This window comes from Marmota monax, unplaced genomic scaffold (genome assembly GCF_021218885.2).
Source record: "Marmota monax isolate L192 unplaced genomic scaffold, Marmota_monax_Labrador192_F-V1.1 WCK01_AAM20220418_F8-fsc00088, whole genome shotgun sequence".
In the NCBI taxonomy this organism is placed as follows: Eukaryota; Metazoa; Chordata; class Mammalia; order Rodentia; family Sciuridae; genus Marmota; species Marmota monax.
In genome coordinates this window covers 571330-596621 of record NW_026694492.1, presented here as the reverse complement: position 1 = coordinate 596621, position 25292 = coordinate 571330, and the positions used below count along the sequence as shown (strand labels likewise).

At 34.4% G+C, this 25292-nt stretch overlaps 1 protein-coding gene across 1 annotated transcript in view; it reads right to left on the bottom strand.

The window, feature by feature from the left end:
• Window positions 1-25292, bottom strand: part of Smad4 (SMAD family member 4) — a 52131-nt gene that overhangs the window by 7165 nt on the left and 19674 nt on the right. Inside the window, exons 6-11 of the mRNA XM_046419449.2 lie at window positions 22742-22861; window positions 22532-22648; window positions 21108-21158; window positions 12754-12937; window positions 11260-11428; window positions 724-862 (exon numbers count right to left, since the gene is read on the bottom strand). Of these exons, the coding sequence (XP_046275405.1) occupies window positions 724-862; window positions 11260-11428; window positions 12754-12937; window positions 21108-21158; window positions 22532-22648; window positions 22742-22861 (780 nt within the window). The remainder of the gene's footprint in view (window positions 1-723; window positions 863-11259; window positions 11429-12753; window positions 12938-21107; window positions 21159-22531; window positions 22649-22741; window positions 22862-25292) is intronic.

The window sequence follows — 25292 nt, the reverse complement described above, 5'->3', positions numbered from 1 at the left end:
TAATTTTTCAGTCAAAACACACAGTCATATAGTCATCTGCATATATCAATATTACCATGAAACTAATGGGAAGAATTTGCATGTACTGTAGAGAAACCTGCAGGGCCACTGCAGTTTTCTTAGCCAGTGTGATTTGCTTACCACACTGAAGAGGTTAAGAACAGGGGTTGAATGAATCACTAGTTATGCCTTCAGACGTGGAAGATGGGTGCCACGTGTTTCCATCATAAAAGTCTATAGTCAGGAGTTTAACTCTGCAGTAAAAAATTCCCCATCAGTGTGAAACCTGGCACACAGTTCAATTTTACCCTAAAATTAAAAAAAAGTCTACAAGTTATCAAAATACCACCCTCACTCAGTTTTCTCTCCATGCTTAGCATACTTTAAAAAAAAAAAATCAGAGAGGTGTCCAATTCTGAAATTGAAATATGCTTTTCTTAGTAGAATAATGCCAAGCATTTCAATGATTATAACCCACCCTGACTGGTGAGGCAGAAATCATAAAAAGGGGGAGACAGAAGAATATAATAATAGCCCCCTTTATCCCAAATTCCCTTTTGATACAAAAAGAACACAAATGGCTCTATCCTAGACAAGGGCAACTATTATCATCCCAGGGGGAAAAAAAAATTTCTATTACTGCTTAAGGGAACTGATCAACTGAGTGAATCAAGATAAAATGCCACTATTATATTAAAAAAAAAAAATCAAGAGTATACTTACTGATAGCTGGCGCTATGCCACCTACTGATCCAGGACCAGGGATGTTTCCTGCCACGGCTGCTGCCTGGGCAGCTGCTGCAGCTTGTGCAGTGGCTGCCTGCTGTTGCATCTGTCGATGACACTGACGCAAATCAAAGACCTTTCAAAAAAAAAAAAAAATCTGTTTAATGTTATGAACCCATTGGAAAAGATTTAATACATCAAAATCCAATGAGTAAGTTATTGAAAATTCACAGCTTCATTTTACCTCCCACTAGATGAGATTTAACTAAAAATTTTAATTTCTATATAGATTATAACTGGAATAACACTAGTTAGGAAGGTTGGCTTAGAACTCACCAAGAGGAACATTTTACTATCAGGAATCTGGCTGCCACAAACTTCAGCATCCTTTACCTAGTTAAGTGTGGGTCTGCTGTACTGTCCTTGTGAAAAGCCATCTATCTGTGAAATTACCCCCTCTTCATAATCAAATTGATGAGTTGTCTCTAGGTTGGAGTTGATGGCTATAGTCTCCTGGTCAACATCTTTTGTTCCCATTCTTTATCATTTCTGGAGTTCATTGAACTAGTTTATATGTTTGAAAATATTTATGATTTTAAAAGAAAAAAAAAAAGCTTTGAATCCCATCCCTGATATCTGCTTATTATACGTGTTAAGTTTTTTAACCTCTCTGGAGCCTCCTCAATTTTCTTATCTGTAAAATGAGTACTAAGTGTACATACTTTCATAGGGTTACTGTAAACTTGGCAGAGTAAACTGTCAATAAATGTTACTTATTATTTTGTTCTTGGCCTCACCAGTAGCCATCTTTCGGTATGTGTTAAGGAGGAGCTGGCTGACCAGTAATTCCAGTGTTCTCTTTCAAGGAAGCCAAGGACTGGCATAGTAAGAAAGGGACTGATGTCACTTTTATCATGAAAATATTAACATGTCCTTTCAATACACAACAAATTATGGATAATAGTTCATATCACTCTTTCTGGGAAAAAGCCAACATCCTAAAATAATACATTTATTTGCAAGTTTAAAAAGCACTAGAAGATTACACAAAAGCTGTCATCTAGGAAAAGAAGATGAGGTGGAGGGTAGAAGCAAGGCTGCTCAATGTCAACCATTTTTTAAATCAATTTAATCTCTGAAACCATGTAGTCACATTCCCTATTCAAAAGTCAACCAGTTGTTTAAAAATTCTCTGGTGGACTGGGGTTGTGACTCAGCGGTAGAGCGCTCGTGCGAGACCCTGGGTTGGAACCTCAGCACCACATAAAAAATAAATAGATAAAATAAAGGTATTGTGTCCAACTAGAACTAAAAACTAAATATTAAAAAAAATTATCTGGTATGCAGCTAAATGAGCTGCATAGAAGCAAACTTAATTATGATTAAAATAAAAGAAACTGAATGCATAACTTACTATTTGGTGATAGACAACAGCTTTAGAACCCAAACCATAAATTTTGAAATGCTTGAACAAGTTCTGATGGTCTTCAACCACAGTATTTACATAAACCATAACAATATACAATAGTAAATCCTCTCCAAGTAGCAATCATATTCCTATTTATTTTTCTATTCAATATCTATCTTATCAAAGTCTTTCTTGATTAGTATCAATGAAATACAAAACTTAGGACTATCCTATTCTTTAAAGAGATATGAATTTTTCAAATATACATGTATTACCTGACAAACCTACAAAATCCTAAAAAAAACTTCAAAACAGAGATCATGATAAAGTTGGGTTCTAGAAATCAGAAATCTCACAATGCCCCCAGTAAAAAGCAGGACTTTCTCAAGATTTCATTAGATTGTGAACTCTTCTACTGGGCTATGACCATTAGAAGGCATGTTACCTAGCATGGCACAAAGCAGGCATAAACATCTTAAGAGCTGAATAGATACATAAACACTTTAAGAAAGAAGAAAATTAATAAACTACTTTTAGAGTAGTTTTAGATTCAGAACAAAACTGAGCACTTAACATTCTTGCTATTTGAAGGAGTCTAACAAACAGCATTGTCACTACATAAGAAACATCAGGGTTAGGGTTTTATTTCCCCCACCCCCACCCCTGAACTAGGGATTTAACCCAGGGATTGAACCCAGGGATGCTTTACCACTGAGCCACATCCCCAGCCCTTTTTATTATATTTTATTTGGAGACAGGGTCTCAACTAAGTTGCTTAGTGCCTCGCTAAATTGCTGAGGCTGGCTTTGAACTTTGAACTGGCTTTGAGCCTCCTGCCTCAGCCTCCCAAATTGCTGGGATTACAGGTGGGATTATAGGCAGGTGCCACCACGCCTGGCAGGGTTGGGGATTTCAAGTGCAAGACCCTGAATTCAGTCCTCAACCTGGGGGAAAATAAAAGAGAAAACACCCATATATTTTTTTAAAAATGCCTATTCTAGTACATAGGAGTAGAATAACATAACTAAGGCTTGTTTTCAAATTCTTCTTTCAAAGAAAAAAAAAAAGATCAAGTAAAGGAAATATAAAATATTAAATACTTCATCTGGGTTTTGTGTTCTGGATTTCATTAAACTACCTTATTCACTAGTTTATCTACAGAGTCCCTGCCATCACACACATAAACCTCCCGAACTAATGACATCCCCACCACAGTGGCACACTCGTTAGAATAAATTAGTCTAGAGTGACACATTATTCACCCAAAGTCCACAGTCACAACATAAGGGCTCACTCTTGGTATTGTACATTCTATGGGTTTGCACCAACTTATAATGATGTGTATCCATTATCATAGTTTATCACACACTTTCACAGTACTAAAAATTCTCTATTTTCTGTCTATATTCATTCCTGCCTCCCCACTATCCTCTAGTAACTGATCTTCTTACTATCTCAATAGTTTGTCTTTTCCAGAATATCATCTGGTTGGAGTCATATAGTATGCAATTCCTCCGTGTCTTTTCAGTGCCTGATAGCTCACTTCTTTTTAACATTGATTAATAGCTCATTGTCTGATGTACTACAGTTTATATATTCACTTACTGAAGAACATCCTGGTTGCTTTCAAGTTTTGTCAACTATGAAAAAGGTTATGGTTTTTGTGTGGACTTAAGTTTTTGATTTGAGTAAATGCCAAGAAATGTGACTGCCAGATTGTATAGTAGGAATATGTTTAGTTTTATAAGAAACTGCTACACCATTTACCAAAATGACTATGCCATTTTACATTCTTACTAGCAACAAATCAGAGTCCCATGATCTCACCAGCATTTGATATTATATGTTGGCCTTTCTAATAAGCATGCAGTGGTATTTCATGACTTTTTTTTAGAGAGAGAGAGAGGATTTTTTAATTTTCAGTTATCGGTGGACACAACATCTTTATTCTATTTGTATATGGTGCTGAGGATCGAACCCAGCACCCCGTGCATGCCAGACAAGTGTGCTACCACTTGAGCCACATCCCCAGCCCGCATATGACTTTCAATTTCATAATGACATATGATGTTAAACATCTTTTCAGATGCTTGCTTGCCATCCGTGTAACTTTTTCAGTGAGACATCTGTTCGGGTGTTTTGCTCATGTTTTAATCAAGTTTTTTTGTTTCCCTATTGTTGAATTTTAAGAATTTGTATATTTTGAAAAACAGGGAAGACAGTAGAATTTGTCACACATAAATTTCCTTTGCTCATAAATGAATACATGACTAGTATTAAGTCCACATTATGTAAAAACACAAGAACGAGATCCCAATTGGAATGGATTTTCTCCATGAGACCCTGTGCCTCCTGTCTGTGGTGATTTATTTGTATTTTTAATGATTTCATGGTAGGGGAATGTTGAGAACACATTTGAACCAAAAAGATTTATATGTAAGTTTTATTCTCTACTCCCAAATAATATTACATGTGTACAGTATTTGATTAGTGATGTTTATAAAAAAGAAAAAGTGGTTATAGAGAATTACATTTAAAATACAAACTCTAAAACTCCTATAAGGTAATAAGAGAAAACCTAAATGACCTTGGTGGTGACTTTTTAGATATAACTTCAGTGATATGATTCAAGAAAAGCATTTGATAGCCTGTACTTCATTAACATTAACTTCTGCTCTGTGTGAGGCAATGTCAAAAGAATGAGAAGACAAGCCACAGTTAGGAAGAAAATATTTCCCAGAGGCATTGCTGATCTACTGATAAAGGACTATTTTTTAAAATTTGTTGTTTTTAGATATACATGACGGGGGGGCTGGGGTTGTGGCTCAGCGATAGAGTAGTTTTTTGCCTCGCACGTGCGAGGCACTGGGTTTGATCCTCATCACCATATTAAATAAAATAAAGTTAGATATATATGACAGTTTGAGTATATTTGGAGATTGAACTTGGGCACTTGACCGCTGAGCCACATCCCCAGCCCTAATTTGTATTTTATTTAGAGACAGGGTCTCAATGAGTTGCTTAGTGCCTCACTTTTGCTGAGGCTGGCCTTGAACTCACGATCCTCCTGACTCAGGCTCCCAAGCCACCGGGATACGCCACTGCGCCTGGCATATTTTGACATACATACATGGAGAAAATCCATTCCAATTAGGATCTCGTTCTTGTGTTTTTACATAATGTGGACTTAATACTAGTCATGTATTCATTTATGAGCAAAGGAAATTTATGTGTGATAATATGTAACAATAAATTCCTTAATATGTACAACTATAATGCACCAATAAAAAATGAGAAAATAAAAAAATATTTAAAAACTGGAACCTTCACACACTGTTTGTGGGAATTTAAAATGGTGTAGCCATTTTGGAAAACAGTCTAGCAGATCCTCAAAAAATCACACATACCTTATGATCTAGTAGTGCCACTCTTAAGTATATTCCCAAGACAAAGAAGAACACATGATCATGCATATATTTGCACAAAAAAGTCCATAAGCAGTTTCAGTTATAATATAGCCAGAAAGTAGAAATACACGTCCATCAAAGGGTAGATAAACAAAATGGAATTATTCAACTATAAAAATAAATAATATATATGTACACATATATCATATATATACATATATTATATATATTATATATACATGAAGCTTGAGACATTATGCCTAGTGAAAGATGAAAGCCAAAAAAGACATTTTATTAATCCATTTATATGTAATGTCCTGGATAGAATACAGAAAGACTAATGATTGGGGCTGAGGTTGTAGTTCAGTGGTAGAGCACTTGCCTCACACATGTGAGACACTGGGTTCAATCCTCTGTACCATATATAAATAAAGTAAAGGTATTGTATTAATCTACAACTAAAAAAAAAAAAAAAAAAAGAAAAGAAAAGAAAGATTAGTGATTGTCTGGAATGATGGGGAATGAGGCCTGGGGGGTGACAGCTAAAGAACATGGAGTCTCTTTCTGGGGTGAGGAAATGTAACTTTGTGGTGATGGTTGCAAAATTCTGTGAATATGCTAAAAATGATCAAATCATAAACTTCAAATAGATGATGTATATGGCATGTAAATTATGGTTCACATCTCAATACAGCTCATGAAAACCAGATTTCCCAGTGCTAAAGCAATACAGACTTTATTTTTGAAAGTAAAAGAACAAGGCCACCTAAAAGAAAAGTCAAATATTTATTTCATTCAAAGCCTTTTTGACAAATAAATTAATTATGCAAGACTCTGCATTACTTAAGCTCAATTATTTTAAATACTACTCCATATCTGGTAAGTTCATAAATACTGTTTGGCACACAGTAGATGCTCAATATTGTAGTTCCCTGCCACTTACTTAAAATTACATGAATAATCCAGAGACTTCCAATCAAGATGGATGCGTAGGAATATAAAAGCCCCTACTCTTTCTGCTCTAAAAACTTTAGAACAGAAAAACTATTAAAAATAGATACCCTTTCTAGGCCAATCATAATATAGATAGAAGTACAATGTACTGGGAGTAACCAAACAATCTGAAGAAAGAATTCATATTTCCCAATTTCAAAAGTTATTACAAATCTAAGTAATAAGATACAGCACTCCTGGCATAAGGCTAGACATACAGATCAATGAAACAAAGATGAGAGTCCAGAAATACACTTTTACATTTATGGGCTAATAATTATGAACTGATTTTTCATCAAACTTTATTTAGATAATACTTTCTTAAATATGACATCAAAAGCAACCAAAATAGAACTGAACTATAACAAAACTAAAAATTAAAAAAATTTTGGTGCTACAAATCAGATTATTAAGAAAGTGAAAGGATTTCTCCATTTGCACTTTTGACATCAACAAAGAAATCAGCAAGATACTGGTAGCAGCTGCTCCTTCAGACCAAAACACCTAAACCTAATGTTAAACCTGGAATATAAAAACCACACTGAACCACAGACTGACTTGTTGAATTCCTAAGGAACTAGAAAAGGGACAATCTTTGTAAGACAGCCTGGTCCCTCAGTCAGCTTTCCAGATCTTTTCCCATAATTCGGCTTTCACTGGCAGTTTTTTGGTAAGAGAAGGAGGGCATTGAACAACCTTAGTCAGAAGTAATAGGCTCAAAAGCTCCCCACTGCAGCTATTAATGTCCTTTGAACCTCCAAGGGGTTTAAATACTTGCAAATCATGTATTGATAGGAACTAGTACTCAGAATATAAAATATTTTAATGCCAATAAAGAGAAAAGAAAAGTCAAACATTTATTTCATTTAAAGCTTTGAACTTCCTTGTGTCTTTGAAATTATGCAGGCATATGATATGAGAAGTAAGATACATCATGCCCATGTAGAAGCCTTTACTAGCCAGTGATTAATTTGCTCTCTCTTTCCTCCAGGCTCAGTAATGCTGGAGACTTCCGGAGTGAGGACAACATGGGAAGAATCCTTACCCAATACATGATAGGCAGTATGATTGAGAAATAGAACTATGCTACTTGAAGTCACCAAAATTTTAGAACTGATAATACTGCCTTACAACCTAGCATATTCTGATTGTAATGGGATGAAACTTGGAGAACTATGGGAGAAGGTGAGCCCATTTTGCATGTGAGAGGAACATGAACCACTAAGAGCCAGAGGACATGTGGTAGATGAATCCCAAAGATTCTCATCTCTTGGCATTCACATGCTTGCATAATACAAGTCTCTCCCTAAATGTGGGCTGAACCTGGTGACTTGATTCTGATAAAAAGAATGCGCAAAAGTGATGGAATGTTAATCATGAGATTTGATTACTCAAAAAAATAAAAATGTGGCATCTTTCTTGTTCACCCTGTCTCTCTCATTCACTCGGAGCCTTGGTCCAGGGAAAGTCAGCTGCCATGTGCTCAGCAGCACTACAGAGAGGCCTACAAGGCAAAGTATTAATTTCTATGGCTTATATCAGGTCTTAAAACTACTCTAATTCTAGCTGATACCTTGTTTGCAGTCTTATGAGAGATCCTGACCCAGAAATACCCAGCTAAGTTACCTCCACCTGTGACCCAGAGAAATATATGAGATAATACAAGTTTACTGTTAAGAAAGAAAGGAGGGCTGGGGTTGTGGCTCAGTAGTAGAGCACTTGTCTAGCACGTGTGAAGTACTGGGTTTGATTCTCAGTACTGCATACAAATAAAAAGAGAGGAAAGAAGGGAGGAAGGGAAAGAAAATGAAAAGACAACCCAAAGGATGGAAGAAAATACTTGCAAATCATGTATTGACAGGGACTAGTACTCAGAATATAAAAAGAACTCTTAGAACTCAATAAAAAGAACCCAGTTGAAAAATGGTCAAAAGATTTGAACAGACATTTCTCCAAAGATATACAAATGGCCAACAGTACACAGAGATGCTTAACATTATTACCCACTGGGGAAATGTAAATCAAAATCACACTGAGACACTGCTTCACATCCTTTAGAAGGCTAAATCAAAAAATATATACAAGTGTTAATGAGAATGTGGAGAAACTGACACCCTCATATATTGTTAGTGAAAATGTTAAATGACAATCACTTTAGAAAAGAGTTTGGTAAATACACAGTCACCTTACAATAAAGCAATTCTACTTCTAGGTACATGTTCAACAAAATGAAAATATACATTCACCCCAAAACTTAAAAACAAATGTTCATATAGCAGTAATATTTGGAATAGACATAAAGTAGAAAAAACCCACAGATAAAACCCACAGTGAAGATCAGAGACTAAAGACAAAGGCACTAGGGATAACAAGATCATAAGCAGACGTAAAAGACAGGAATTCACCTTCTTGGAGTAATATGGAAAGGGACAATAGCCAAGCACTCTGAGGGCTACAACTAGCCACCTGCCCATCAACCAAGTGCTGGTAGAAATGCACATAGGAAAAAAATAATTGCCCATAGCAGAGGTTAAGTATCAGAGAAACCTACACAATGAGAATTAGGCCCTGAGCATATCTGGGGATTGGAATGCAATTTCTTCAAAGTCCCCCTACCTTGTGATTATAAGATTTGATTCTGAAATGTGGATGCCAGATGCCAGGCAAAATTGCCCTATGAGTAAAAGCAATTACACAGGAAATAATACAAATTGAATTATTTCTTTCAAAACAAAACTTGCCAACAAATACAAAATGGGCTACGAAGTATATAAGGAAACACAAAGCATTAAAAATACTAACAAGGGACATATAATCAAATATAAAAATTCCTTGTAGAAAAATTAGAAAAAAACAAAGTAACTCCCAGAGATAGTTCCTGATAGGACATTTTGCAGACAAAAATGTGATCATACACTATTTATATGTTAAGAACCAACTTTTATATGCCCTGAATATCCTATCAATAAATATAACAATATTTTATTATTCTATTCTATTGTTTTAATATACCAAAACTATAACTGATTCTCTATTGTCAAAAATTTTAACAGGGAATCACAGTAAATTTTGTTCATTAAAAACAACATTGTGATTATGTTTTTAGAAGTCTTCATGAATTAGAAATTCATATGGAATTACTCTATAAGCCAACTAAAATAATCTTGGAATTGGTTTTAAATTACTCCAGGAGGATAAGGGTGGGGAAATTATATGGGTAAACAAAGATTGGTAAAATGTTAGTAATTGTAGAAAGCAGATGATAGGTACATGAGGTTTGTTATTTTCTCTGTATTTGCTATGTTTGAAAGTTTCACATTAAAAAAAAAAAAGACAATATCCTTTAACTGAACCATAACCCAAAATGGTATATTAGGTTCACCACTATAAGGTAATTAAGCACTTCCATTTTCATAGTTTCTATATCTAATTATAATATTTGTATCTTATGCAACCGCCTAGAAATAAGTCATAAGATACAGTTAATTCCACTAATGTACAATAGCTGATAACAAAGATGTTCAGGATGACTGAAAAGTCTGAAATTAAAAACGTATTTGGCATAATCACAACTATTTTTCTCATCTAAGAACAGTGTATGTTATAAACAAAACTGAGTTGAATATGTAATTTGTAATGAGCAGTGAAAAACATCTCAGGTTTCTCAGGGTCTTGATTTGAAAAGCATTTGATTTTAGAATTCCCTTCCATAAAATCCCAAATATTGGCCAAGAAGAAAGTCTAGGCTGGTAGTGTAGCTTAGTGGAAGAGAACTTGCCTGGCTTGCACAAGATCCTGTGTTCAACCCCAGTCCCATTAAAAAAAAAAAAAAAATGCCAGGGGCTGGGGTTGTGGCAGCAGTAGAGCACTTGCCTAGCATGTGTGAAGGCCCTGGGTTTGATCCTCAGCATCACATAAAAATAAATAAAATAAAGGTATTGCATCCAACTACAACTAAAAATAAACATTTTTTTTTTAAATGCCAGGTGTTGTGGTGCACACCTATAATCCCAGTGACTTGAGAGACTGAGGCTAGAGGATCACAAATTCAAGACTAGCCTCAGCAACTTAGTGAGACCATATCTCAAAATAAAAAATAAAATGACTGTGAATTTGACTTAGTGGTAAAGCACCCCTGGGTTAAATCCCCACTACAAAAAAAAAAAAAAAACCCTGAAATTGCAGTCTGGATTTTTGCCAATTTCCATGCCAAAGGAATATAAGTTTGGAGGTTTCATTCAATATTTTCAAGTCTATGTTACTCCAAAAAATTTTAACAAATCTGTTAAAAAAAGAGAAAGACACAAAGGCAAGCCATGAAACTAGATATAACTGATATATCAATAAACACCTCCATGAAAGGTGTTTTCACATATACACCCACAAAACCCACAATTTTTTTTTTTTTTGTACCAGGGATTGAACCCAGGGGTGCTTAACCACTGAGCCACATCACCACTCCTTTTTTTATATTTGACTCACTGAGTTGTTAGAGCCTTGCTAATTTGCTAAGGCTGTCTTTGAACTCATGATCCTCCTATCTCAACCTCCAGAGCTTCTAGGATTACAGGCAGCTGGCTTTACAGGTATACGCCACTGCACCTGGTACAAGTTTTTATTATGTATTGATGTAAGACATTTTTCTATTCCTCTCACCTCCACTTCAATTCTTTAAGCAACAAAGAGGTTTGTAGCCTAAAATATTCAAAGTAAATTGCAACTAACCTTTATATACGCACTTGGGTAGATCTTATGAACAGCATCTCCAGGTGCACGTCCAGCTTCTCTGTCTAAGTAGTAACTCTGTACAAAGACTGCATGGTCACTAAGGCACCTGACCCAAACGTCACCTTCACCTTTACATTCCAACTGCACACCTTTGCCTATGTGCAACCTAGAAAGACAAACATTATATCTTAAGTATTCACAAATAAATTTTAGTTCAGATTATACTGCATATTCAATATTGAAAAATTAAAAAGAATAAAGAAAGGACATAATACAACACCATTATCAAAAGATAACCATGGTTAACTTTTTTATATTTCTTTCTTCTTTTCCTATTTATATATAATAAAAATATACATAGTGCTTGCTATGTGTCAGGAACACTTAACATGAATTATAATTTAACCTTCACAACTAAATAAGGTACGTACTATAATTTCTATATCTTATGAGTTACACTGTCCAACAACAAAAAATTCAGTTAATCACATGAGCCTTTTTTTTTTTTTTTTGCACCAGGAACTGAACTCAGAGGCATTTAACCACTGAGTCACATCCCCAGCCCTTTTTATTTTTTGAGACAGGCCTCACTAAGTTGATAGGGCCTAACGAAGTTGCTGAGGCTGGCCTTGAACTTGAGATCCTCCTGCCTCATCCTCCCAAGCCACTAATATTACAGGTGTGTGCCACCTTTGTACAAGCCATATTTTAAGCACTCAAAAGCTACATGTGGCTACTGGCTACTGAATTGGACAATGCAGATATAAATCATTTCCTACATCACAGAAAAATTCTATCAGCCAGTATTAGTATAGAGAGTAACTTGCCAAAGTTAGATAGCAAATGTAAAACCAAGATCATGTGCATACACACACATATCCTTTAACAGGTGAGATCAAATAGCCCAAACTATGCATTTTCACATCATCTTTTCTGTTTCATTATATAAACATTTTAATGATTAAAAAAATTGTAATGATTACATAAAAATAGGTTTATCATAAACTACTTAACCATTTCCCTTTTATTACCAATTTTTCGATTTTTCATAACCTTCAGAAATATCTATTCTCATGATATATTATTTCCTCTCAATAGATTTGGAGAAAATAATACATTATCAAAGAAATTGAAATTTGGAATCTAGTTTTCAAAGGTCTAGCATTTAATAGAAACCTATCTTTTATCCTTACATATTAAACAAACATCAAAAATTAAAATGGAATACTTAAAAATTCAGAATTTTCAAGATAATATTTTTCCATCTTCATTAAATATAAATAAAGAAATAAACATTATCTCAAAAGATAATGTATGGGGCTGGAGTTGAAGCTCAGTGGTAGAGCACTTGCCTAGGAGGTAGAGGCACTGGGTTCAATTCTTAGCACCACATAAAAATAAATAAGTAAATAAATAAAATAAACATTTTTAAAAAGACAAATGTACTATGCTCAATTTTTAAAAATAACTATGGAACTATACAATCAATACCTCGCTCTTTCAATGGCTTCTGTCCTGTGGACATTGGAGAGTTGACCCAAGCAAAAGCGATCTCCTCCAGAAGGATCCACATATCCATCAACAGTTACAATAGGGCAGCTTGAAGGAACTTTAAATGTCTCTCCTACCTGAACATCCATCTCAAAGTAAGCAATGGAACACCAATACTCAGGAGCTATAGGAAATAAATAAAAAAGAACATCCATCCATTTGAATATTAGGCCTTTACTTACACTCCACAGACATCTTTTCCAAAAAGAAAGGGTAAAACAGGGGAGAGGGAAATGAAAAGCACCCCAAAGAATTGGATTAAAATAACACAGTGCATTAAAAAGTAGCAATTTCCATGTCTTCTATTTTCCAGCTCAGTACCCAGTACTGTTCTTCAAACCCTAAAGTCATTTTTAAAATCTGGAGTTTGATTAGGATCAGAGCACTGAAAATATAAAGCAACAGAATCTAAAATAAATTATTTTGCCATGATGTTTCAATTAACTGCACATATTTTCTATGTTGTCTGAACTTCTATTTTTAAAAAAAAATACACTCACTGACCCTAATACATACTCCAAAAAAAGTATTTTTGAATAACATCAATCTATGGTATATTTTTATAGATCCTTAAGAGAAAATATATAGGCAAATGAGCCATCACAGCCCCGAGTCAATGTTTATGTTAATGTTGTTGTACACAGGCATTCTCAAGTGCCTCATGTGTGAAAGATTTTTATCCCATTTGTATATAAATATCCCATAGCCAGGAATATTTTGTGAAGTGAATTCAAGTTATCCACCACCATTTTAACTTCAAAGGTGTATTTCATCTATTCATTTGAACAACAATAAATTATTTCAAATAATTTTAAATAACTTGCAGAAAAAGGAGTAACTAGTTTGGACTGCAAATACAATCAAGTACTTCTAAGTTTATCTGAATACAACAATTATATTAAAGCCATATGCATGAAAAATTATTTGGTTTGCCTCTTTTAGTTTGATATCTACAGAGCATGTGGGATCATGTAAGCATTTACAGTAGTAAAAAAAAAAAAAAAAAAATGTTTAGTCCCTATTTTCAAGGAAAAATGACCAAACAAATGAACAACATAGCTAAGGTAATGATAAATATCCAGAACAGTAGTTCAAGAGAAAGAGCGACAACATGAAACAGAAAACAGACTGAGAAGAACACTTCAGCCTGAATGGTGAAGGGCATTCTAACTGAAAGTCTTATGTCAAGACTGTGGAAAGAGCATTTCAGAGAGAAAAGCAAAAGCAACAGCCCAAGAGTAAGAAGAAAAAAAAAAAGTCCAGGGACACTTACTATAGAATGAAAATGAGGGTGGTATAGTTTTGCCTGCAAATTTATCTGCATTTCAATGTGTTATTTATGAATTCTGAACTAGAAACCTACAAAAGTTTCAACAATCTGAAAACATACCCAGTATGGGAGGAAAAAAATCATTTCAAACATCCTCCCTCCCCAGTCAGGGAAATCCTAAAATAAAAATTTTAAAAGGAAAAAAAAAAATTGTTTAAGAAACTTCTGAAGACTAGCTATACCTAACTGCTTTTCAAAATTCTGTTAAGCAAGAGTATCTTTTAATAAAGAATAAAACAAAACACATGAAGATTGAGTGACTTAAAAAAAATGTTCAAATGTTTTGCCACATCAATCTAATGAAGTCATCACAAATATAAACATTTATTTAAATATATTTGTTATATTTAGAACATAAACACTAGTGATAGACTTAAGTATGTCCTTAAAAAGCCAATCTTAAAATATTTATACAGTTATTTTCTATAATAAAATTCTTTATTGAGGAAAACACATTATGCTGTATACAAGAAACATCAGCACACAACTGGTAGCTTACTGGCTGAAGCTAAAACTGAAAGGACCAAGATAACAATTACCTAATGTTCTGGCAGCAATTAACTGTAATAGTATTTAAAAGTGGTCTTTAAGTAATTAGTCCAAAAGGTAAATGTTGCAAAAGTTTATATTGCTACACAGGGGAGGAAAAAAAGGTTCAGGTACAGTGAATTTCCTAGTTTCAATTGAAGAATATTACCCAGAAGTAAAAGTCCCATGGTAAACAACCTTTTTTTCTTGTGAGAGTCAACTCAATGAGGGAAAAAGGTGAGATTTGTAGCCTCCATGTTTAAGAAAATATTCTTTCACCATTATCAACTGCAACATCTACAAATGCACTTAAACCTAATTTCTTCCCCATCACCAAAAAACTTTTGTTGTTTATTTGCCTAATATTTCAGACACTATATAGCAACAATCATCATGCAAAACCGCATCTCCAAACAGGTTTAATAAGAATGAGCTGATCTGGATTGCAAATACAATCAAGTATTTGTAGATAAAAGAGGAGTTTTAAGAGACTTGAGAATAAAAAGAAACTGCCACTAATATTGTACCACAGACCAGGGATGGAAACTAAAGGTCTAGGAAACCAGGACAGAGGATTAGAAGTAATCTAAGTGGGCTCCAGAGATTTTTGTGATGTTAGGCTACAAAATACTATAAGAAAAACTTCTCTTCCACTCTCAATTTGCTAAACAGTCAGACGGGAACATCTTTATTTTTAAAACAGTAGAAGGAAATAGAAAATTGCCATTAAACCTTTCTGTTTATCTGTAATATTTTGGGTATGAAGTGACCTTCAAAACAAATGCAAGAATGTTCAGAGGTGAAATGATTATAGATTATGAGTTGACTGACCCTCTCTATTAAACTTTAATGGATTAACTGGGAGGTAACTGTAGGCAGGTGGGGTGTACCTAAAGAAAACAGGTCACTGGGGGTGTGCCTTTGGGGTTTATATCTTGTTCCTGGCACCCAGTTTTTCCCGTGATTCCTGACTGTCATGAAATGAGCATCCTTTCACCATGCCCTTTCTACCATGATGTTCTGGAACCTTGGTCCCAGAGCTATGGAGTCAGTCAACCAAGGAGTGAACCTTGGAAACAAAAAGCCAAAATGAACTTTTCCTCCTCTAAATTGTTCTGCTCAGGTATTGGTCACAGTGATGCAAAGCTGACTAAAACAGCCTCTTTCCACTCTTTCACCCCAACGAACAAAGGCCATATAAATATCAGCTCTGCAGCTTGTCAAAACCAGCAAGAATAGAAGGCTGGAATTACTCAATTCAAAGAGGTTATTCTTTTTTTGTTTGTTTTTAATTTTTATTGTTGGTTGTTCAAAACATTACATAGTTCTTGATATCAAAGAGGTTATTCTTAATGTTCCAATTCATTTGAAAGGGACTGAGAATTTTATGTGCTTACTTTGGTATTTTAATTTTTTCCCCTTAAATTAGTGAAGTTAAGCCAGTCTCATTTAGTCTGAGGGGTGCTCATCACTGCCAGCAAAAAAAAGGTTTTGAAAGACTGAGTTGGGCTAAGGATATATAAGTCAGTGGTAGGGAGCTTCCCTAGCATCTGCAAAATCCTGGGTTCAATGCCCAGCACTGTGATAAAAAGATATTGAGTTAACATAAATTTTTTATAATTAAGAATGTAATATATATTACTAAATATTTCTGTAAGGGGGAAATGTATTATAAAGCATAGTTTTAACAAGTAAATGTTGTTCAATTATAATGGAAAGTATGTTTCCAAGATATTATCTCTAATATATGAATAAAAATAAAGTCATTCAAGACAAAGTTCAAAATCTGAATACCTAAGAATCACATTATGAATTATTCCTTTTATTATTCATATCTGAATGAAATGCCCTGTGAGAATCTTATGAATATATAAGGTGCTCTCTGGAATGGTGGATTGCTCTAAAGTGCCAAAACATATCTGAATTTGTCAAGTTAAGGGTTTCAAATCCATTTGCGAATTTGAACACATCCAACCTGAAAGACACTGAAGAAACATTTTACTTTAAATTGCAATCAATATGATGAATATATCTCAACTGAGGCAGGAGGATTGTGAGTTCACAGCCAGCCTCAGCAACTTATTGAGGCACTTAGCAACTCATCAAGGCACTTAGCAACTCAGCCAGACCCTGTTTCTAAATAAAATATTAAAAAAGGGCTGGGAATGTGGCTCAGTGGTTAAGACCCCTAGGTTCAATCCTCAGTACCAAAAAAGATATGGAGTGATTAACCTTTTCCAAATATGTAATTTTTATTTCTTTTCTGTTTGTTCACTAAATGAGGACAGAAGACAGGTAAACTAGTACTTAGCATTATTAGAAAGCACTAGGTAGCAGGGGACAAAGGATTAGTATTCTCAACAGTGGTGTGCTTGAGCTACATTTAGGAGGGCAGTTCTACAGAGAAGTCTATATGGAGAGAAACTGGAGCTTCCTGCCAATGATAACACAAACTAGACAGGTATGGTGGTAAATCACCCTAAAAAGGAACCTTCCAGCCCCTAAAAAGGAACCTTCCAGCCCCTAAAAAGGAACCTTCCAGCCCCTAAAAGTCTATATGGAGAGAAACTGGAGCTTCCTGCCAATGATAACACAAACTAGACAGGTATGGTGGTAAATCACCCTAAAAAGGAACCTTCCAGCCCCTAAAAAGGAACCTTCCAGCCCCTAAAAAGGAACCTTCCAGCCCCTAAAAAGCCTTCAGATGGTGACAACAACTTTATTGCAACTTCATGAGACTTCAAACCAGAAGTACTCAGCTAAACAAACTAATGTAACAAATTTCTATAACTGTTTTAACTTCTCAAGTTTGGGTATTATTTGGTATAATTTGTTGCACTGCAAAATATAGTACTATAGAACATATAATACATATGCAAAACATAACATATACACTAAAAAGGTAGAGAGGAATGATATACCCTGCAAAATTAGGTAAGTAGTGCAAGATGTTTAAAGTATGAAGAGAAAGAGCTAGAGAAGTATGCAGGGACCAGACCAGAAACTCTCTTCTGCTTTGCTAAGGAATGTGGACTTTAATCCTATGGCCAAGCAATGAATAGGTAATAAACTGCTACTCAATACTTTTAAAATTTGAATATAGTTATGTTATTTCTCTTGAGCATTACTTGGTAAGGAGGAGGGTACCAAGACTGAAAGCTCTCCTATCAGAGAGACCAGCATGAATATTCTTTCTAAAAGTATAAGAAGAGACATCAAGAGTCACAGTTATGAAGTAAAATTCCTTGGGGACCCATTAGTATCCATAGCCAAAGACCATCTATCTCAGTTCTAACCTGCTGACTTCATTAAAATGTATATACATTCAATCCCCAGTATTGCAATAAATAAATAAATAGTCAGTATATGCAGAGCTAATCTCCTCCTACAACTAGCAGGACAGAGATCGGCTCAGGTTTAAGTCACTTCCTTAGTCTACTGAAAGACAAAGGCAACAAATACCAATGCAAATTGCTATGGATTCATATCCTCCTCTAGTAAATGCTATTCCCTAAATACCAGAGATGGTATGGCCTAAACATTATAAGAACAAAGTAAACCTATCAAAAGGTCAAAGGAAGGGGCTAGGGTTGTGGCGGTGGCGTGCTCACCTAGCACATGCAAAGCCCTGAGTTCAACAAGTAAACAAAATAAAGGTATTGTGTTCAACTACAACTAAAAAATAAATATTTAAAAAAAAAATCAATCTGCAATGGAGTCTATATCACTAGCTAAATACTACTACCACTACTCCCACTCCACTATTCCATCCAGGGTAGGTTCTTCTCTAGATCCCCGACTATCCATGTTCCCGGAGACCATCTCCCACTAAGCTACTGAATCTCCAAAGGTGGTAAGAACCACTACTGATTTTTAATGATGCTACCTCAGTGCCAGCAAAACTTTTCATTCTTAAGGCTCAACATTTTCTCCTTACCATTATATACTTCCTTTACACAAAAATTAAGATTGTGAAAAAATGATCCAATTTATATAATTTCAAAAACCAGTAAAACCAAACAGCTAAACTAGGTTGTTTAGGGATGCTTCTTCTTCTTTTTTTTTTTTTTTTTTTTTGGTACTGAAGATTGAACAAAAGAGCACTAAGGTATATAACTCCAGTCCTTTTTAGTTTTTGAGACAGGTTCTAAATTGCTGAGGCTGACCTTGAACTTCCAATCCTCCTGCCTCAGCCTCCTGAATTACAGGCATATACCACTGTGCCCAATAAGCACACATTTATTACTTTAAAGGAGCAAAAAGAAAAAAATGATATGCATAAAAAGCAGAATAGTGGTTACCTCTAGGGAGAAGAGAGGAAAAATTTTCAAAATGTAGATAGGAGGGTTTCTGGGGTACTACAGTATTTTAGTTCTCAATCTGGGCAGCGGTTATGTAGGTGTTGGCTTTAATATCATTCATTAGATGATATGCTAATGTTATGTTCTTTTCTATATATTACATTTCTCCAAAAACTGCTAAAGAAAAAGCAAGGCCACTTGATCCACAAAAAACGTTTAAAGTCATAACAAATATACCGTAACACATACAGAGAATATCTATTAAAGAAGATAATTAAACTAGTATATACATAAAGTTTAAAAACTGGTTTTGGCCAGGCACAGTGGCTAACACTTGTAATTCCAGCTACTCAGGAGGCTGAAGCAGGAAGACTGCCAAATTCGAGGCCAGCCTTGGCAACTTGGTGAGACCCTGCCTCAAAATAAAAAATAAAAAGGTCTGAGGATATAGCTCAGTAGAAGAGCACACCTGGATTCAATCCCAAAAGCCACACACACACAAAAAAATCTTTCTGTCCCACCACCATCTCCTAACGAAAATAAATATTATTTACCTCATTAATCATTAAGCATCGATTTAACCAGTTAAATTTACTGCTAGTGAGCATGGTTAAACTAATTCTCATAATCTTGATGTTGTCACTATAAAGCAATTTGACCTTTGGTCCAGAAATTATTAATTTCTTAAACAAGGACAGTCATAAACAAAAAAATCTTCCCTTCAATTATTTTTAAACAGCTGAAAAAAATGGAATCAGCAAACATAATCAGCAACAGCACACTATTTACACAAATAAAAGTACGTAGAACTACATGAACTATAAGTTATCCTTTAAATTAATCATTTTGGTCACTGTGGTTATACATTTTTAGAATCTTTACTGGAAATCTATACAGTTGTCCTCCAGTATCCATGAGGGATTGTTCCCAGGGTCCTTTGTAGATATCAAAATCTGCAATGCTCAAGTCCCTTATATCATCTTCCTGTATACTTTAAGTCATCATGTGTAGGTTATATGCAAACACTATGCCATTTTATATAAGGGACTTGAACATCTGCAGAGTTGATATCTGAGGGGCATTTTGGAACCAACCTCCTACAAATACAAAGACACAACAGCATTCTCATCTTTTTAAACTAAGAAAAATCATTATGAAGGGATGAAGGGGGAGGGGACACAAAATCCCGTGTTTGCATTATAGGGGAACTTCAATATTTATTACTTTGTTTTATTCTATGATTGAAAAAAAATCATGTACAAGCTCAATTAAAGAAAGCTACTTAGCTACTTAGTCTTCTGAACATAATTTAATCATATAGTTTCTAAATTCCAGTTAAGGAAAGATTCTTGAAATCTTTCTTCTAAGACAAGATACAATGAATTATTTTTCTTTTCAGCATCTATTTAAGATTCTTTCTGCCTTTTAAAGCTACAGTTTTACAGTGGTTCTATTTCAAAACCTAGCTTTATTCTACTGTATATTTATGTATCCAGTGCTGAAACCAGCACTTCTGTACTTTATATTTTAGTTGCAAACAGAATTCTTGTCTTTTCTTTTCCCTACCTTTTTTTCTGGTAGTGGGGGTGGGAGAGGTACTGGGGATTGAACTCAGGCATTCAACCACTGAGCCACATCCCCAGCCCTATTTCGTATTTTTTTTAGAGATAGGGTCTCACTGAGTTGTTTATCACCTCGCCATTGCTGAGGCTGGCTTTGAACTCGTAATCCTCCTGTTTCAGCCTCCTGAGCCACCGGGATTAGAGGCATAAGCCACTGCACCTGGTGTTGTCTTTTCTTTCCAAGACAGTTAAAATGAATCAAATATAGCTGGGCATGATAGTCCACATCTGTAATCTAGCTATTCAGGAGGCTGAGGCATAACAGGAAGATCTTGAGTTCAAGGACAGCCTGGGCAAAATAGCAAGGCCCCACCTCAAGGAAGAGAAAAAAAAAATTATCAAATACAGTCTATATATGATTTTATTAGCTACTCATAAATACTTAACTCACATAATGAGTATTACACTTGTCTGAAAAGCTAACTTACCTGGTAATTACGGTAACACCTGTATGTGTATTCCAATTACCACAATGGAAATCTAAACAGAGGGAATCAATTTTGAAACACTTACCAGGATGATTGGAAATGGGAGGCTGGAATGCAAGTTCATTGTGAACTGGCCCTAAAGAAAAGACAATAAAAATCCCATTTTTATTTATTAAAAGTTTCCCAATGCTAAAACTTTTAATAAATCTTACTATTACCTTATGATTTGTTAAAATCAAGCTTAAACAATTTCTAAAACTTAAAAGCTTAGATTAGATTACTTTATAATTATAAGCAAATACTTCTGAATTACTTTTGTGGATATTTAATAACTAACACTTTAGTGCTATCTGCCAAATGCTGTTAAGCAATCTACAAATAGTTTTATAAGCAATTTGCAAATAATTTTTCATGCAGTATTTAATGCAGATTATAAATGAATTATTCATGTAACATGTAATATAGAATAATTTATAAGAAAATACATAGTAATAATTTAAATCATTAAAACTATTCTAAAAACAAGACTATGTTTATTAAGGATATTTATATAATGGAATAGTAGCTAACAACTGCAAAAAAACACAGGTGAATTATTACATTTTCTTACAACACTATTGAGTACCCTTAAGGTTTAATGAGGTTAAATAAGTTGCCAATGATCATACAGCATAACCCAGCACTCTTAAACACTATGCTGATCCAGGCAGCCATTAAAACTATATTATTTTAAGACATGGAAAAACAGTAATATAATTGGGAAAAAAGCAAATTATAACAATATACATATAATGTGACCAACCCTTCAATTTACATATACCCATTTATATGACTGGAAGAAAAATAACAAAATATCAGAAGCAGAGATCTCTAGGTAGTAGGATTTTAGGTTATTTTAATTTTATTACTTATACCTTATGGTATTTTAGAGGTTTTCTTTGGTACTACTAATCTTTAAGTAAGAGGAAAGAGATTTTATATATATGGAAGATTTATACTCCTAGTTTTAGTAAGCCACATGTAAGATGTTCCTATTCTGACTGAAACCATAGGCTATCTGTAGGGTACCCCTCCCAATCATGCCTGCACAGAATATTGACAGATTATAAACATCTAAGTATCTATGGCACTGAATACTATGGCAAGGGACTGTTGAGAATGTAACACTCAAGATGTTTCAATACACTATGGGTGGATATACAACATACACATGAGGTTTAAGGAGAAACAGAAAGCAAACAAATGAATGGAATCAATGTGGTGTTGTGTTAATGAAACATCAGCAACAGAGAAATGCATATTTAGTATACATCATTCTAAAACAAAGTATGGTAACTACAAAAAAAACCCTACTTAATAAAAATGCTAAAAAAAGTAATGAAAACACTAATTATTTAATGAAATTAAATTGTAGGATAAATAAAAGATGTAATAACATTAAAAAAATAAATAAACTGAAAGCAAAGTCCTACAAAATAAAAAGTCCTTACAACAAAAACAAGAGCTTACAGTAATGTCCGGGATGGGGCGGCATAGGCGGGTGGTGCTGAAGATGGCCGTTTTGGTGGTGAGGCAAATTAGGTGTGTATGGAGCAGTCCTACTTCCAGTCCAGGTGGTAGTGCTGTCTAAAAATTAAGGCCCACATGGATTAATTTGCTTTTATAAAGGCTGCCTATTTTTCTCAACTGTTTAAAAGATTTTAAAAAGCATGTACATACTATGATGGTAAGTAGCTGGCTGACCAGTAAATCCATTCTGCTGCTGTCCTGGCTGAGGCCCTGAAGCTATTTGCAACAGTCCTTCACTATGACTACCTGCCAGAATACTGGCAGGCTGACCTAGAGAAACAAGAAGAAATTAACATGGTACACGTACAGATGCAATCCTATGATTTTATACAATTAATGAAGGACCAATTGTATCTGATAATCCACAACTATAAAGATGAGTTCCAAAAGTGGAACTCACCCATTGCCTATCAAATAAATAAATAAATAAATAAGCTAAAGTCAGGTTTAAAGGCAATCCTTAATTTTAAGAAGTTCAAAATTATTTCATCTGATAATGTCTGACTAATTTTAATGGCCGATTTCTTCACAAATATTCTTCAAATGCTAGCCAAATCCTACTACTTGTCTACACTACCATAATAAGTTAAGAAACACATCAGTTAGCCACATCACCCAACTCTCTCTGGATATTTTTTAATTAGGACCTCTAAAACCCAGGTTCAAGAAAATGTTGAAATCTAAAAGTTAATTATTTATCAGCACTAGTACTGGTAATGGCAGAAGGCTAGAGTTTGATAAAAGAAAAGCAGAGCAGACAAATATTTTAAATGGGATGCAATGAGGAAAGTAAAGAAGTTAAAAATATCTAACTCTACTGTGCAATCAAGTCAATATAGTATTTGGTTACAAAACAAAACAAAAACCCTATCCATCTACTTTGAAATTTTTCCATGTGCTTTTAAAAACCAAGAATTATGCATTTTCACAAATACCATCATAATTCCCATATTTATATGAAAGTAGATGCCCTCTCTCAATGCATCATACCAGGAAAATTAAAGCTGCCCTTGGTTTTTATTCTACTCAAAACATTCTATGATATTGTTTACTGTCTGGCATTTTTAAGGCTTTTTCCCCCACCTTAGGTGGAAAAGATTATTTCTTAAAGTATTAATTTTAAGCACTAACAAAGGTACCAAAATTAATTTTAAGGCAATTGTTTATCCTATTTAGAAAGCTTTGAAATTCCCTATGTTATTTGTGACTGGATCACCTCACTCTTCTCATTTAGATGGAAATGTAATCAAATGGAAGAGAGTAAATGTCAACATTACTCAAAGTATCAAGAAAAAAAGGCATATTTTCCTCCTCTCTACATATCACATTTTTATAAAGCTAAGAACTATAAAATCAAATGCTAAAGAAAATGTTTTGATAACCCTCAACCTGTTTATTTTTAAAGATGTTCCTAAATCATCCCAAAAAATTATCTTAAGTTTTCTTTAAAGGTCAGTTATGTTTTTGCTCTTGGTTTTAACACCTGTACAGACTATGTGCTCTTAGCTAACTTACAAAAACTGTCACTAAACTGGAGAAATTAAATTATTTTCATTAGAAGTATCTAAAAAGAAACTCTGAAGATTCAAGTGCCAAACTAAACAAATTATAAAGTGACAAACTACAGTCATCTGTATTGAATATTTATATTACATAGTTTCAAGTGCATCAGATAAACAACATAATGAATATAATGAAATTGGCTCATATAAAATAGCCTCAAATTCCTCTATTTTAGCCAGTTTCTTTTCTGTAATTCTATCAATATATTTTTTGTGATGTTAGGAAACACTGACTACAGTAGTTACTATTTAATAACAAAAATTTACTCCCAAAATACAAAATTAGATGCATTTCACTCATAACACTTTTTCTGGTCTTCAAATAAGACGCAACCACAAGGAGCAAAACAGTTGAAATGAAGTCACTTTAGTAAGCACTAACAAAGGTACCAAAATTTAATCTCCAGGTTATATAAACAGAGATAGACAGCTGTGCTCTAACACTAATCTATGGTCAAGCAGCTGTCATGTATCTCCTTTTATTCTCCATTTGTTTGTCAACCATACTCACAAATTGGTAACTAAAAAGTAGACAGTTATCTGTGATTAAAGGTCTAAGTTTTAAAATGAATCCATATAGCCTTCTTAAAAACACTATCCAACCAGGTGCAGTGGCGCTGCCTATAATCCCAGTGGTTCAGGAGGCTGAGGCAGGAAGATCACAAGTTCAAAGCCAGCCTCAGCAAAAGTGACGTACTACACAAAGCAACTCAGTGAAACCCTGTCTCTAAATAAAATACAACATAGGGCTGAGGACGTAGCTCAGTAGTCGAGTGCCCCTGAGTTCAATCCCCAGTATCCTAGTACCACCACCCCCAAAAAAAATATCCACAGTGAGATTTTCACATCTTGTGTAGCAAAACAAAAGATATTGCTTTGATATCACGAAATAGATTAAAGAGAAATGTTGGTATACTTTACTTGAAAACTCACATAGATACCAATCTCCCATTTATTCCAAAGATCAAATTTCAATGTTGACTCTGACCTGATATTAAACAGAATAATAGCCCCTTTGATAGCAACTAACAAAGTTACCAGTCTAAATCTATCAAATATCTACTGCTCATGTAGGCTTAAACACAATCCCCTTAGTATCCAGGTACAATTAACACCATACAGATACCAAGACAATGTTC